Raw genomic sequence first — 15,055 nt, forward strand, 5'->3', positions numbered from 1 at the left:
CTTGGGTCTGTGAATGAGACCACAGAGTAGCCACACTGCTCCAACCCTCAGCCTGACTTGCCCACTCACATTGTCTCTAGACTTTCCTCAAGAATGCTCATTTGTATGGCTAAAGTCGAGCCAGGCAAAATTGCCAATTTGCATTGTCACCTCTTGCGGTTTTTCTCCCTATCAATCTGTGTTGGCCGTCCAGTGCACTGCTGGAGAAGGCCCATGCACAGCCCCACAATAAAAATGTTGTGGTTTTTTCGTGCTGGATGGAGAGACTTAAGAGTTCTGGATAAAAAACTAACAGAATCATTGTTATTCAAAAGGATTTAGTGGCTTTTTTATTGAAATTCACTGCAACATATTTAAACAGATTGCATTCAAATGTTACATTTAATTTGTTTTGGCTTTGTTCGTTTTTCTCAAGATAAGCCAGATGATATGCGATGGGAAACTTCATCATGGGATCGATTTGATCTAGTCAAACAAGAATCTATCACCATGCGCTTTCATTTTAAAAGCTCAAATCAATGTCGTATTACCCAGGATACCGTGGTGCCACGACAGGAAGTGGTTTTGGCAAACGCTTTAATTGTAGGCTTAAGCAGTCTGATGTGGATTAGATCAACTTGTTAAATCAGATGAATATATCCTATGATGCAGTGCAGTCATCGGGCCTGCAATTAAAGCCAGTCTCACAACAGTGACGCCAGTGAACTAAATAAAAAGGCATGTTTATCCAGCCTGAACATATCGAAAGATGTACCGAAATAATCCATGATTACCTATTGTTCCTTCACCTCACCTATAGATGTTTTGGTTCAGAGGTTCGTCACAGTGTGCTAGTACCTAACATTTCCTTTGGCCTCATGTAGCATAACCGTGTAGCATAACCTGCAGAGTTCCCGCCGCGAGACGTGCTACAGTGCTACAGTGTGAGCACGAGGGACACATGCTGACCCAGCCCTACGGCGACCCCCCCCCCCCCCCCCTCCCTCCCCCCACCTCGTACCCTCACCCCCACCTACACACTGTCATGTTAGCAAAGCATATCATCCAGTGGGGCGGGGGGGGAGGGGGGGGGGGTTACCCATGATGCTTTGTGGCCCCCATGTCAACACATCTCACAGGTATTGGGTTCCACGTACATCACGTCCACCTTGTACTAAAGGACCGCTCTGTTTGCCGGAGGACTTTCGCTACAGCGGGGGAATACGGCACATTGTTGCTGGTGGGACGGCGCTCGCTTCTCTGTCCGCACTCAGCGGAGCTCCGAGGGTTCGTCTGTTGATGAACAAAGTGATGCTCACGGTCTCACTACCTCTGAACCACAACCAACAGTCTGTACACGCCGGAGCTCTGAGTGTTTGTCTGTGGATGCACACGGTGATGCTCAGGGTTTCACTACATCTGAACCAACGGCTAACTGTCTGTACATACCAGAGGTGTGAATGTCAATCAGTGGATGCACACAGTGATGCTCTCAGCCCCTACCACATCAGAACCGACTGCCGTTAAGGGATCACGAAAGATCTGATCCCTTTTTGGGTTCCTGGAGACCCTGATCCATAGACCTGGAGAAAGATGGGAAAAGGCAAGGAATCCCCGTGAAATCCTGAGTCTCTGGGTAAGTAGAAACGGGTCAAATGTCAAGCAAGTCGACATGAAAGAAAAAAAGCACATTAGGAATAACCCTGCCTGGCTTTCTCACGTATGGTTTGACGTGCCAAACCCTGGCACTAGCACTCGAGTGAGCGTCTGAGTGGTTTCATCCAAGCAATGAGAGTATTGGACATGGCCCCATACATACACACGAAAAAGAAACGTTTTCATTACTGGTCCCAGCAGAGGGGAAAGTGCTTCCCGTTGGGCCCAGTCCGGCCTTGAAGGACAGATCTGCTTTCAAACTTGGTAACGACTTCTGACACAGTTCACTCGCCTGCATGCTGTTAAAGAAATGTCTTGAGGGTCGGGCTAGGGGGCGTCCGAAATGAAATACACTGGACAACCGACGGAGGGGGTGGTTAAATGCAGTACTCAAGGGGGGGGGGGTATATCTGAGTGTGTGTGTGTGTGTGTGTGTGTGTGTGTGTGTGTGTGTGTGTGTGTGTGTGTGTGTGTGTGTGTGTGTGTGTGTGTGTGTGTGTGTGTGTGTGTGTGTGTGTGTGTGTGTGTGAGAGTGTGTGTGTGTGTGTGTGTGTGTGTGTGTGTGTGTGTGTGTGTGTGTGTGTGTGTGTGTGTGTGTGTGTGTGTGTGTGTGTGTGTGTGTTAGCATGTATCACATGATCTCTGTATGAATATGCGTGCTATACAGTTCGACTCTCATCCCCGTCTCGCACGACACCGTGCAGATTAGATAGAGCGCAGGGTACATGGCTGCTAGTATCTAAACCAAACCAGCTGGGTCCCAAGAGGGCCCTGGTGTGTCAGAGAGAGCAGAGAGAGAGAGAGAGAGAGAGAGAGAGAGAGAGAGAGAGAGAGAGAGAGAGAGAGAGAGAGAGAGAGAGAGAGAGAGAGAGAGAGAGATAGAGAGAGAGAGAGAGAGAGGAGAGAGAGAGAGAGAGAGAGAGAGAGAGAGAGAGAGAGAGAGAGAGAAGGGTAGCTTTTCAGATAGGAAATGAAGGAGAGGGCTCACTGTCGGGCTTTTCTCAAGTCAAATGGTCAACCCACTTTATGGTCTGGTAAATTACTGTTAGCACCACAGGGATTTAAACAGCAAGTAGGGAGGAAAGCATGGAGACGAGAAAGAAAGGAGGAAAGAGAGGAAGAAAGAGAGGAAGAAAGAAAGAAAGAAAGAAAGAAAGAAAGAAAGAAAGAAAGAAAGAAAGAAAGAAAGAAAGAAAGAAAGAAAGAAAGAAAGAAAGAAAGAAAGAAAGAAAGAAAGAAAGAAAGAAAGAAAGAAAGAAAGAAAGAAAGAAAGAAAGAAAGAAAGATAGAAGGATGAAATAAAACAAGAAATTAAAAAGAAATAGGGAAAGAAGGAGAGAGAGAAAGAAGAAAAGAGAGAAAGAAAGACATAATTTGAAGCGAGCTTCTGTTTGCTCATTTGGTAAACGAACCTTAATTGTTTTCTTTCGGCTGGCCTTTGGGAAGTGATTTATTATAGTCACGTGGCACAAGTCGTTTGAAACAGCCCATAATAGTTGGTAAACTAATACAATGTAAATGAATAAATCTGCCACGAGGTCACCAAATAAACACGCAACTTCAGCTTAATATGAGCAAGTCATTTTTATAAACTAACACTTAAAAAATGAAACGAAGGGCTCGGGATCCAAATGGGTTTGTTATTCTTTCTTAAAACCAACTCTTAAAATAAACACTAAGGGCTTATCCTAAACATGATTTTTTTATGTGTGTGTATATATATATAAATATATATATATATATATATATATATATATATATATATATATATATATATATATATATATATATAATGTTTCTATATGTATGTATTATATATATAAGCCTACTATAAAAATATTTTCACCTTAACGTCTTCTAAAAAAGTGGAAAATGAAGCGTCAGAAGATCTTTTCTTCTCGGCATAGCACGCAGTGGACTATGAAATACTCTGAGGACAATTGATGAAGTGGAGTTGCGCGTCGCCTCTCCTCCTCCTCCTCTGAGGTATCTCCTGTTTGATCCCAGCGCCTGGCGCCTTCCACAACACCACTCGTCTGGCTTATTAAACACTTTGACCTGGACCCAGAAACACGCCCGTTGTTTCTCCGCGGAGTCCATTGTGGTCCATAAAAAGGCTGGTGACAGGTCTTGAATCGGCCATAATGCTGTGACCAACAGTCATGCCTAATCAATTTCTTTTCTGCATTGTTTATCTCACGCTTTGTTTCAATTTTTTATTTATTTCTTTTTAGATATTTTTAGGTGTTATTGAGCTTTTTTTTTTAATTATTTGTTTTGTTTTTACGAAAGGACATGAAGTGATCGGGTATTTTCATCTGATCTCATTTTTTTTTGCTATCAGTTTTGGAAGAGATGTGTAAAATACGCGCTTTGGAATTCAAAGTTGACCACGAATGTTTCTCTGATAGCGGGTCGTTCTTTTGTACACTCTTTTTTTTTTTACTTACTTAGTTGCGATTATGTTACAGAAAGGTCTAAAGGCGCCCCTACTTTTTGGATGTAAATAGTCCTCCCCACTGCTTAATTGCGTTAAAATTGGTCTACTTTGTGTTAAGCGGAGACAAAACCCCGTGAGCCATCAATACCCCCGCGCCGCATGGGGTCTGTATGATTAACTTCTCATTCCTTTCAAAAGGCCTCTTCATGTCCCCCCTCGGAGTCAGTGGGCCAATCCAAATGCTTGTCAGGACGTCACGAAGTCCACCGATTGGTCTGCTCGGGGGAAGGGAGCAGTGACTGCCCTGTTATAGACGACTCCCATCCCGTGCGTAAAGGTATTGGGTAACTTTCTGACAGCGCGCAAACACATTGGACACTACACACGCACTCGCTGACTCCATTCCGCTGTACCTTGGCCCCTCGGAGGTGCATGGCCCCACGTTCCCTTGTCTGATGATGAATCCTACCCAGGGCTCGCCGTCCCGAGCCACCAAACCAGCGCCACATAAAGAGGAGACCACGGACACGGAGGGAGATGACTTCCAACCCAAAGACATGACCACTGACAAAGGATACAAACCCCAGCGGACCAGTCTTCCCTTTAGCGTTGAATCGTTGATATCTAAAACGACCACGACCTGTCGGACTTCTTACACCCCTCCAGACCTGGGTCTAGTCCCGGTCAGACCCGTGGCGGGGCAGAGCCCGCAGTTTTCTCCGAGGACTTTTTACGCCGAGAGGAAAGTTTCTGGAGAGGGTTCACAGAACGCGTCCAGTAGTCCGCTCAGCGATGATTGTCCGCCGTTTGGTGAGAAAGACCAGAGCACTTGGTTCCACGGGTCCTCCTTCCCGACTCCTCCGCGTAAGTGTTACCAGGACTATCCATTCTACTTCCATCTCAGTTACCAAGGATCTTATGTTGTTGTTGGTGAGACGCATGGATGCTTCGGCAGTGCTCATGAGAACGATCGCTGTGTGTGTGTGTGTGTGTGTGTGTGTGTGTGTGTGTGTGTGTGTGTGTGTGTGTGTGTGTGTGTGTGTGTGTGTGTGTGTGTGTGTGTGTGTGTGTGTGTGTGTGTGTGTGTGTGTGTGTGTGTGTGTGTGTGTGTGTGTGTGTGTGTGTCGGTGTGTGTGTGTGTGTGTGTGTGTGTGTGTGTGTGTGTGTGTGTGTGTGTGTGTGTGTGCGCGCGCGTGCGTGTGTGTGTGTGATGCGTTGGTTTATAGGGCTACAGTATTCCTGATATTCCTCTTAATATTCCTAATAGACTCTATTCATAGTTTTTGGTTGAACTAGGTAATTCAAATTACCTAGTTTGGTGCCCGTTTTTCCCATCTCACCACAAACAATTATTGACAGGGAGCAAAGTTGCAGTTGCTGAATGAATAGGCCTACATCATGTAGTGCCATATATATCTGTACCTATAACTATACTCTCTATCTATCTTTATTTATTATATATATATATATATTTATATATATATATAGAGAGAGAGAGAGAGAGAGAGAGAGAGAGAGAGAGAGAGAGAGAGAGAGAGAGAGAGAGAGAGAGAGAGAGAGAGAGAGAGAGAGAGAGAGAGAGAGAGATATTACACAAAATGTTATGTTAAAGTGGGTGTCTGTTTGTACTTACCTGTTTGATTTCTTTGCTGTCTGTAGGAAGCGCCAGCCCATCTACGTGCGCGTTAAGGAAGCACAAAAACAACCGAAAACCTCGAACCCCCTTCACTACCTCGCAGCTGCTGGCGCTGGAGCGCAAATTCCGCCAGAAACAGTATCTGTCCATCGCGGAAAGAGCCGAGTTCTCCAACTCACTTAACTTGACGGAGACGCAGGTGAAGATCTGGTTCCAGAACAGAAGGGCAAAAGCCAAAAGACTGCAGGAGGCCGAGTTGGAAAAGTATAAATTGGCCTCCAAGCCCGTCCTGCCTGCGTTTGCGCTCCCCTTTCCCCTCGGAGCGCATCTCGGCTCTCCATCTATGTACGGACACTCCAACGCGTTCCAGCGGCCTACCCTGCCCGTCCCGGGACTATTCGGTGGACCGGTCACTTATGGGATGTACTACTTGTCTTAAATGGTCTTCCAAAGGGTTTATTGATGGTGGAAATACATGACCATATAGAAATGTTTTTAGTGTACTTGGATGTTTGCATTTACCTTGCGGATGGCAGTTGGGATGTATTTCTGAAACTATGTAGAGTGTAGAAAATCAGTCAAATAACCAAACGAACTCTGCTCCATCCAATTATATTTCGGTTAGGCCAAATGTGTTAAGTTATGGATACACGGGCCTTAATTAATTGAAACATAGTTCTCAGGTTATTTCCACCAAGGCCTACATGCCTTAAATATAGGCCTACAATTGGAACCGAAAACGTATTGGGCCTAACAACAGTCCAAATTGCTACTCATGATTAAATCTCATTGTATTACATGAATGTAATAATAAACTGTATATTAGGCCTAGTAGGCATATACCAGCAACAGAAAAGTACTTACATGGACTTAGTGCCTTATGACCAATGTGCTTAATAGAACAGGCGACCACCAGCTTTATCCTAACTCATTGACTGGCCTACGGAAGAAATTCAGTTTTCAACAGCCTTAGTTTCGGGACTGTGTCCCGTGCAGACAGTATTTTTTTTAATGAAATAACCTGTCTGCCAAATTTATAGAAAATAATAATAATAAATGAAATATATATTTTTTAGAAAGCGTATTTAGAATCCTAATTTCTTACTATCACAAGGTGGCCTTGATGGGGAAGATATTTGAAGTAGCCTACTTTTGTCTAAAAGTTTCGGTTTGTAAATAAAAAGTTGAGTGTTTGTAAGCCCTCTGACATTGCTTGGGAAACACGATTAAAAATGGTATTTATTGAATATCTCTGTATTTGTACTGTGTACATACATTCCTTATCAAAGAAATCCTCAGTTGCTTGCTAAAGTGATTTTAAAAATGTTTTTCAAAAAATAAACAAGTGAAATGTGTGAATGAGTCTTACTTATTTAAAAACCTGAGTCACGCGATTGAAACCATTGGAATCCATTGAAACGGGGCTGAGTTAAAACTAACGTGTGGTGTGAGTCTTATTCTTGGACCATTAGGCTACTTTACATTAGAGCGTCAAGACATAGGCTAGTCCTATTTTTTCATTCTTAATGTTATTAAGGGTTTCCCTGAGAAATGTTAATTTTTAGGCCTACATTTGTCGTGTATCTTCTTCAGATGGTATATTTTTATGGAATTGTATTTTTAGTTTTATTATATGTAGGCCTATTGAACAGCAGGTTTACTTCTGGAGTCGATATAGTTATAACTGCTGATGACGAGGCAAGTTTATTCGCACAAACAAGCCTAGGTCCATTCGCCTCATCTTAAAATTCATCACATAAATATACTATCATAGGTCTATACATTTTTTTTTAGCTTTAAAGCTACACAAACTGTTACACGTTTAATTATAATATGTAAGATTTAGGTATTCTCAATTGCTAGATTACATGTATGTCGACCTATATGCAAAGAAAGAGTGTGACATTATTCTTAATTAAACGTGCTACAATTGTAATAAAATAAAAAAGTTATTTCTCAATCTCCTTCTCCATTTCTATGTTATTTTATCTTTGTGCTTAAGCGCCCCTACGCATGTAAAGTGAAAGGAACGCCGCGCCCCTGACGTGACCGTTGTTATTATAATTCATACATGACGGTCACCAACAGGGGGCAGTATCCGGCTTTCTCTGCCGTACAAGACGGTCACCCATAGGGGGCAGCCTCAGGCTGCCGTGATAATTATGATTCATATATGACGGTCACCCATAGGGGGCAGTATCAGGCTTACTCTACCTTTATTATTATTATTATTTATAGATGACTGTCCCCGATAGAAGGCAATATCTGGCTTACTTTACAGATATAATTATTATTATTAATCCATGACTGTCACCAAAAAATCCCAGTATCTGGGCTAATCTAGTTATTATCATACATGGCGGTCACCAGTGGGGGGCGGTAACTGGCTTACGCCCTTAACCTTTTGAATGAAGAAAAGTGGCTTCCGCAGTTGCGCACTTTCGCAGAAGACTCTATCGCTTCGAGGTAAGACATTAGAAGAGACAGCGGTTGGTTAAAGTACAATTCAGCGAATGTGTCTTTAAATTGGGTTATTTGTCGATCATCCATGTCTGCACGTGTATGCTATGTAAGACATATAGGTTTCCTCGATTTCACATTCACTGTCAGACACGAAGGGCAGAATGTATTCTGACCTTGGCTGGCTGCAGACTGCCAGCTAGCTAGCCTGGATGCTAGTGCTCTATATTACGTTGCCGTCCTAGCTGTCAGAAAGGTTACTCTCTTACCATACTGTTCTGTCATTTGGTTGAGATTCTGTCCTGTCTGGTGGGCTATTGAGTCTTTATGCCGCACACCCATTACCCCGGCCGGATCGGCAATAACTTGCAACCAATCATAACATGTGTAAAGTTATTGATGCAATGTTTGCACATGTTTGAGTGACCCTTACGTCAATGCCATAGGGAACGAAACGGTAATCCTCTCGATTGCCATTCTACAGTGACCAACTGCATGTCAATTATTTCCGTCTTGTTTCGATAGATCACAATGGCAGGTCGCAGAGTAGCCCTCAAAGCCATCGACTGGGTGTCGTTCGCCGAGCGCATCCCAGCCAACCAGAGGAGCATGTTCAACGCTCTGAAGACCCGCAGCGATGCCATCTCTGCCAAGTGAGTGCCGATGCAACTTTCGAGGACCACTTTTCTTTCACAAGCTACATAAAATAATTAGCTGTTAGTATTTTTATTATCGTTTTGAGTAAAGTGATTCACCGACCAACTAAAACAAATAGTCTTGTGACTGGAGGGTTGCCTGTGTCATACTTCAATTTAAAGATAATCCCTCAAATAGTGAGTAAATGCAGACTTCGCATTATTGTTCATGCGTCTTCTACTAGGCTAACTTCTCTGCCACCGACCCCTGTCGTCATTGACTGGAGCCACTACAAGACTAACGTGGCCAAGGCCGGCATGGTGGACGAGTTTGAGAAGAAGGTGAACTGGGGGCAGGGTTTTCTTTTAACTCTATTATATATATTTGTTTCAAACGTGTTTGTGATGTTTCTTGGTACCTCATTACTCAATCATACGACAATGTCTTCCTTCATCCCCACAGTTCAAGGCTCTGCAGATCCCTGAGGCTGCGGACACCCAGACCAGTGTAATCACTGCACAGGAAGCAGAGTCTGTAAGTCCAACCCAAATTAATGTTGCCTGTCTGTATCAATGCAGGGGATCCCGGATTCACCAGTGCAAGCCAATATAGGAGTTCAGAAATACTGTCTTCTAATGATCATCCCTTGTGGAACAGTGGCTTTGGTCCTGTCTACACTTTAGAAGCTGTAGTACTTGTTTTATGTATGGCCTTGATGTCATGTGACAAGCCACCCTAACTAGAATCTGTTTAATCTTAAATGGCCTTTCCAAAACGGTTAAATTATTCATCTATTAAATGAATCCCTGGATAATCGATTTCTAAAAATATAGTTTAATAGCCGTACCTAAACTTAAACATTGGATGGTACATGACAAACCTGTTTTCTTCCTATTCAGGCATACGGTAATTAAGTGCTTCTCTCATGCCAGTGTCTAGATTTTACCCAAATCCCTGCTCTAGTCAGGAGTTCTACAGCTGAAAAAGCTGTAGTGAAGTGGCTCAGATGAAAACCTGCCATTGGTCAAGCGAAATAGATAATTTCAGGCTTCTCATATTTGTTAGGATTTTCTAAAAGGTCAAACAATTATAAAAGGGCTGCCTAAATCCCAGCTGGCAGAGATCGCTGCTGCAGAATTGGGTTTTTAATTTCTGTGTAATTGTGGGTAATGGATCGCCACAAAAACATAGCTACCTTTTTCTATTGATGTTTATTAAATTACCTACGCATTATTATTATTATTATTATTAAAAGGTAGAGCCTTTTGGTCGCTCTTGGCCTCATTTACACCTTGAAAAAGCTGCTGAATACGTTCATTGATAACACATTATTTAAACCATTAGGCCACCGCTTGCCGTATTTTTCCTATTTCTTTGGCCAGAGCGGACTAGTGTGACTGCCGCCATGGAAAACAAAATCCTTGGGAGAACCGTAAAACATTTAGTAAATAGTATTATTATTTTAACCAGTTAGTCAGTTTGGTCTCTATGGTTCTTGCAGATTCTAACACTGGAAAGCAGGTTTCAAAGGGCTACCGAAGTTTTCGATTAATGTCCTGAAATCCGAATACAAAAGTGACGACGAATATCTGGCTATTGCATGCATGGACAGGACATCTTGTTTCCGTTATCTCGACCGAAGAGTTGACGTAAAGCGTTCTTGGACTGAGGGATGTCTTGTTTTCGTTGTGGTTGGGCATCTGAAATGATAAGCTGTATATTTCTATCTTAATAGAACAAGAATGCATTGGCCTACGTTGAAGAATCCAAGGTCCGCATTGCTCAGTATGAGGCACAGGTAAGATTGGAAATTGCACCCATAAATTCGGCCTTGACATGTACAATCATGTCTAAAAATGACAGTACCCTGGTCACCTGACCACCAATTTATAAAGGTAAACAAGATTCAAGATGGTTTTATTGTCATATGCACAACAATAACAACTGTGTATGAATGTGTCCATATGCTTGCTTTTTTCCCCTCAGCTGGCCAAGTTAACCAACATGATTCCCTTCGACCAAATGACTGTCGAGGATCTCAATGATACTTTCCCAGAGACCAAGCTGGACAAGGTCAAGTACCCATACTGGCCACACAAGCCCATTGCTGAGCTGTAATCATACCCACCTGGAACCTCTCACAATAAATATGTATTTTAAATGTCAATCTTCTCTTTTTTTCTTTACTTCTCTACGTATATGACACGAATTGCTTATTCACTGCACTGCATGTATGAATACCTGACCTCGAGATTATGGTAGACCGACCGGTTCATTTTAGTGTTATTGTCTTTTGCCACCAGGGGAGGGTATGGGCCCAAATTGTAATTATAATAAACACATTTACTTCTAAAGTGATTCGATTTTGACCCACAGTTAATCTATGTCTTGTTGTTCTACATCAGTTAAAAACGGTCTTGACGCCAAGCAAATGTTAGTCAATGTGCATTAAAATAAGAAGACTCTGGCTCTACTAGAAAAGTTTGTAACCTCTTTTTTTTTTCGTTTTTATTGTTACATCTACTTGATTAGCATCCCATATTAGTAATAATAATTGATCAGTTTTTTATAGCGCTTTTCTAAGTACTCAGACGCTTTACAAATAAGAAAGGTATACGGACAGTACAATCGAACAAAAGGGAAAAAATAAATAAATAACACCACAACAATAGGCAAGACATTAAGGGAGCGGGAGAGTGGAAGATGGTAATCGATTTCTCTGTATCCATATTTGAAACGGGTTTGCCTCGACTTTTTTTTTTTTTTTTTTTACTTCAAGACAAGAACCTTCTTCCATACAATGTTTACATCAGTGACTGGTGTACCAGTATGGGACAAGACCAGAGCCAGGGGTGACCTCATCGACTTGTTTACCGATACGCCCTTTTCTCTATTTTTACAATAATCATGTGTGGTTTAAGGAGATTTGTTAAATATACTCTATATTATAACACGAGTAGGGTCAATATAATATCCTCAATCACATCTAGCCTTCTTACCTAAAATATAGAATATATATTACAATGGGACTATGACCAACCAATCACGAGCAACGCTTTGTCGTCCAATGATCATTGGACAATGCTTATATTTACATAAAAGTAGGCGTACTCTCTGGCTGCGGTCCCATCGCTGTTTTGCTGTTGGCTTACGGTCTGCGATGTACGTGTCCTGATTGGACAGCGTTCCCCACTGCTGTTCGTGAGAGATGATTTCCGCTAGCCGTTGTTTGACATTAACGATTGACGGGAGTACCCCAGTTTAGGTAAGGTTAACAAGCTTTTAAATGTTCTATATCTGCAAACACCCCCACCCAACGGCACGATGACGCTTGCCGTTGGGTGGGCCACCGGGGAGAATGACATGTATTTGTATTCAGTATGGAGTAACCAGATGGGAGAAAATCCAAGTATTAACATGCAGTTTACGTTGCCCTGAACTGGCTGGTTGGTTGGTGGAGGTCAAAGGGAAAACCCAATACGCAATCTATGTATTGTAATGGTTATTCGGTGCACTAACCTCTGCGACGCCATGACAATACATACAGTAAATAATCTTCATTAGCTATGGGTAAGCTAACGGTACAGTGTAGTTGGCCTCAGCGAGGAGCCCTGTATCGTTAGCTGTGTTCGGGATGGTAACGATTTTCCCCTCCCGTGACCGGCTTTCAGATTAATTTAATCCTATTGTTTTCCAGTGATTCAACGACGTGTCACGTTATCTATAAACGCTTACTGCCATTGAAACATGACGCATGTGATCCGGTGTGTAAACCTAGGTATCCCTACGGTTAAGCTGCACATATGTAGTCAACGGTGTGTTTGTAATCCGTACTGCGTCAAAACAATCCGCTCTTCCCGACGCCAAGAAGTGTCCCGAAAGAGGTGATCATGAAAGGGAACGCTTGACAACGCTCTCTGTCAAAATGTTCTCGCAAAGTCATGCGTTGGGGCTGTAGTGCAACGCCTGGAATGGTTCAAATTATGACAACCTTTTTCTGCTCGAGGAATATGAGCTGAGGTTGTCCCCAAGTCACCAAAGTAGTCGTAAGTGACGTGGGTATTACCCTACACCCCTAAAGTGTCATGGACCACACTGACAACCTTGACTAGGATTTTCTGCAAGTGTGTTCAAGCGTTCATGCTCTTATGTGGCAATATCTTTCATGTTGTTGTTTTGATTCTGCCACATACCAACTAGCAACGGTACAATGTTATCTAAGTCCTCTCACGTAATATGCATGAAGCTCTAATACTACACGCCTTAATGTGTTTGCCAAATATGCATGCCAATGTGAAAGCATATCTCGTGCAATGACAGTTGTCTTAACTGTAGGCATCCTTGAAGGCTAGTCTTTGGTGTTTTGGTGAGTACCGCTGCCCCAAGTGAAAACAGGCCTGTCTGTGAGGCCCGGGGTAGATTGGAGCTATCAACACTAGCGTCATTGTGTGTGCAGAACAATGGGATTCAGCATGCATTGAGAGAGAGTGGTGTACGGGTAAGGGGGTTAAACCCTGGCAGGAGTGAGACTGCCAGCTCCGCTCACAGAGAAAGCTGACAGGCTGCTGTGGTTGTAACCATGTCAATACTATGTGTAATACTGCATACAGATGGAGAGTAGCATACATACTGAGGCAGTCTAGAATGGCAAGTGGTTTGATGTAGTATCCTTCAAATGGTAGAAGGGCAAATTGCAATGTGCTATTCAAAATTTGCCATCTGTAAATAATAGGTAGATGCATTCTGTTGCAGAATAACAGCACCTGATATTCATACAACAAATTGTGATCACTCCCTCATGAGGCAGATAATGTGTAATATATTATTATTAGGCACCCTAAAATGTAGGGGTAATGTTGCCCTGAATTTGAGGTAGAAAATACAGAAATATGGTTGATTTAGACCTATTATACATCTGATATTGAACTTCTGTTGAACAAGCCATATTTACGCTCAATACATATAAAAAAAATCAAAAAACTTGTTCAGGCAAATGCCCAGGTGGTTAATTAACATTCAAATAAGGAGGGTTAATTGTATTCAGAAAAGAGGATCTTTAATTATGATCTGTCTTGTCACCTATTTAACCATACTATTACTAGCACTACCACTGGCCCATCCAAAATACAGTCTCATTGAAGTCCTGTAGTAGCATTCTGACATGTGCTTGTTGCTTGTAATATGACACTCCCAGCTCTTGCCTGATTCAATCTCAACAAGGCAATAGCATGCCTGCCCTTAGGCGATGATGTCGTGTCCCAGAGTGAGACATAGATTTCACAATATACAGTATATTACATTAATAAGCTTCAGGAGATGATGTCATCTCTGGGTTAGACATACATTTGACAATAGTTATAACATCGATATGCTCTGTAAACACTAAGAAAAACCAATACACAAAGTGGCTCACTGTGAGTGGTTGTACATTCGATACAGCTATGCACATTAATCTAGTTCAAAACAGGATTTTGTTGCCTGATAATCCTTGTAATGCATTGAAGGAGCTGCTGATGTTAATGGCTGATGGGTTAGGCTACATCTCACCCATTTTGGATGTCCAATGGAGTACTTAAGCTTTCGTAACAGCCATTGCAACAGAGTAAGTAGTAGCATTGACATTATAATATCAATACAAATAATATATTGCGTATAAAAAAATGATATATATCTATTTCTATATCTATCAATAGATATCGATTTATATAATTTTTTAAGCACTTGACTAATGTGTTTAAACATACCGTACTGAAGCCATTACGTATATCTGAAACGATACCAAGTAAGACCGCAATGCATTATGGATACCCTTACACAGCATTGCAATGATATAGAAGTATTTACTGGTAACTGGCGACTGACTGAACAACACACATCCGGTGCGCCTAATAAAAGTACTATAAACAACCACATAGCTGTCTTCTGTGTTCAATTGTGAGATTGAAAAGAATATGTAAATATTTACTTTTTGGGGAAAATAAAAGTGTGGTTGGCCTTTGCAGTTCAGTCTACCAAAATGAGGCATGTGCTCTGTATTACATCCTCAAACAATCCAGCCAGCTGTGTGTTGGTGTTTTTCCAGTGTTTTAGCAGGCTTTATGAATAAACCCGCTACACAGACCAACCACCAGTCACAAAGCCAACAGTGGCTGCTTGGGGCGGGTTCTGCCATGCTTGTGCACATGCTCATCGGGGTGAGCAATCTTTGGGTTTGGGCACGTGCTGATCGGCTGGGCATTTTTTGCGTT

General features: G+C 42.3%; 3 protein-coding genes across 3 annotated transcripts in view; all 3 read left to right on the forward strand.

Annotated features, from left to right (window-relative positions):
* Nucleotides 1-4,533: 4,533 nt before the first annotated feature.
* On the forward strand, nt 4,534-7,051 carry LOC130379373 (homeobox protein MSH-C-like). Its single transcript, XM_056586154.1, has 2 exons — nt 4,534-4,939; nt 5,735-7,051. The coding sequence occupies exons 1-2, from the start codon at nt 4,534-4,536 to the stop codon at nt 6,148-6,150; spliced, it is 822 nt and encodes a 273-aa protein (XP_056442129.1). The 3' UTR covers nt 6,151-7,051.
* A 1,042-nt stretch (nt 7,052-8,093) lies between these two features.
* Nucleotides 8,094-11,201, forward strand: LOC130379765 (ATP synthase subunit d, mitochondrial-like). The gene is made up of 6 exons (XM_056586788.1): nt 8,094-8,177; nt 8,697-8,824; nt 9,052-9,148; nt 9,270-9,341; nt 10,543-10,605; nt 10,794-11,201. The coding sequence occupies exons 2-6, from the start codon at nt 8,703-8,705 to the stop codon at nt 10,923-10,925; spliced, it is 486 nt and encodes a 161-aa protein (XP_056442763.1). The 5' UTR covers nt 8,094-8,177; nt 8,697-8,702; the 3' UTR covers nt 10,926-11,201.
* A 722-nt stretch (nt 11,202-11,923) lies between these two features.
* The window catches only part of pnpla6 (patatin-like phospholipase domain containing 6), a 30,367-nt gene continuing 27,235 nt past the window's right edge, over nt 11,924-15,055 (forward strand). Inside the window, exon 1 of the mRNA XM_056586789.1 lies at nt 11,924-12,072. The gene's annotated coding sequence lies outside the window, so the exon portion shown is untranslated. The remainder of the gene's footprint in view (nt 12,073-15,055) is intronic.

Source organism: Gadus chalcogrammus, chromosome 3 (genome assembly GCF_026213295.1).
Source record: "Gadus chalcogrammus isolate NIFS_2021 chromosome 3, NIFS_Gcha_1.0, whole genome shotgun sequence".
NCBI lineage: Eukaryota > Metazoa > Chordata > Actinopteri > Gadiformes > Gadidae > Gadus > Gadus chalcogrammus.

What these genes read in the sequence shown, in the direction of transcription:
- LOC130379765 (XM_056586788.1), top strand. Translation starts at nt 8,703, where the DNA reads ATGGCAGGTCGCAGAGTAGCCCTCAAAGCCATCGACTGGGTGTCGTTC. An exon ending in CTGCACAGGAAGCAGAGTCT is followed by an intron (nt 9,342 to 10,542) that starts GTAAGTCCAACC and finishes CTATCTTAATAG; the next exon opens with AACAAGAATGCATTGGCCTA. An exon ending in TTGCTCAGTATGAGGCACAG is followed by an intron (nt 10,606 to 10,793) that starts GTAAGATTGGAA and finishes TTTTCCCCTCAG; the next exon opens with CTGGCCAAGTTAACCAACAT.
- LOC130379373 (XM_056586154.1), top strand. Translation starts at nt 4,534, where the DNA reads ATGAATCCTACCCAGGGCTCGCCGTCCCGAGCCACCAAACCAGCGCCA. An exon ending in CTCCTTCCCGACTCCTCCGC is followed by an intron (nt 4,940 to 5,734) that starts GTAAGTGTTACC and finishes TGCTGTCTGTAG; the next exon opens with GAAGCGCCAGCCCATCTACG.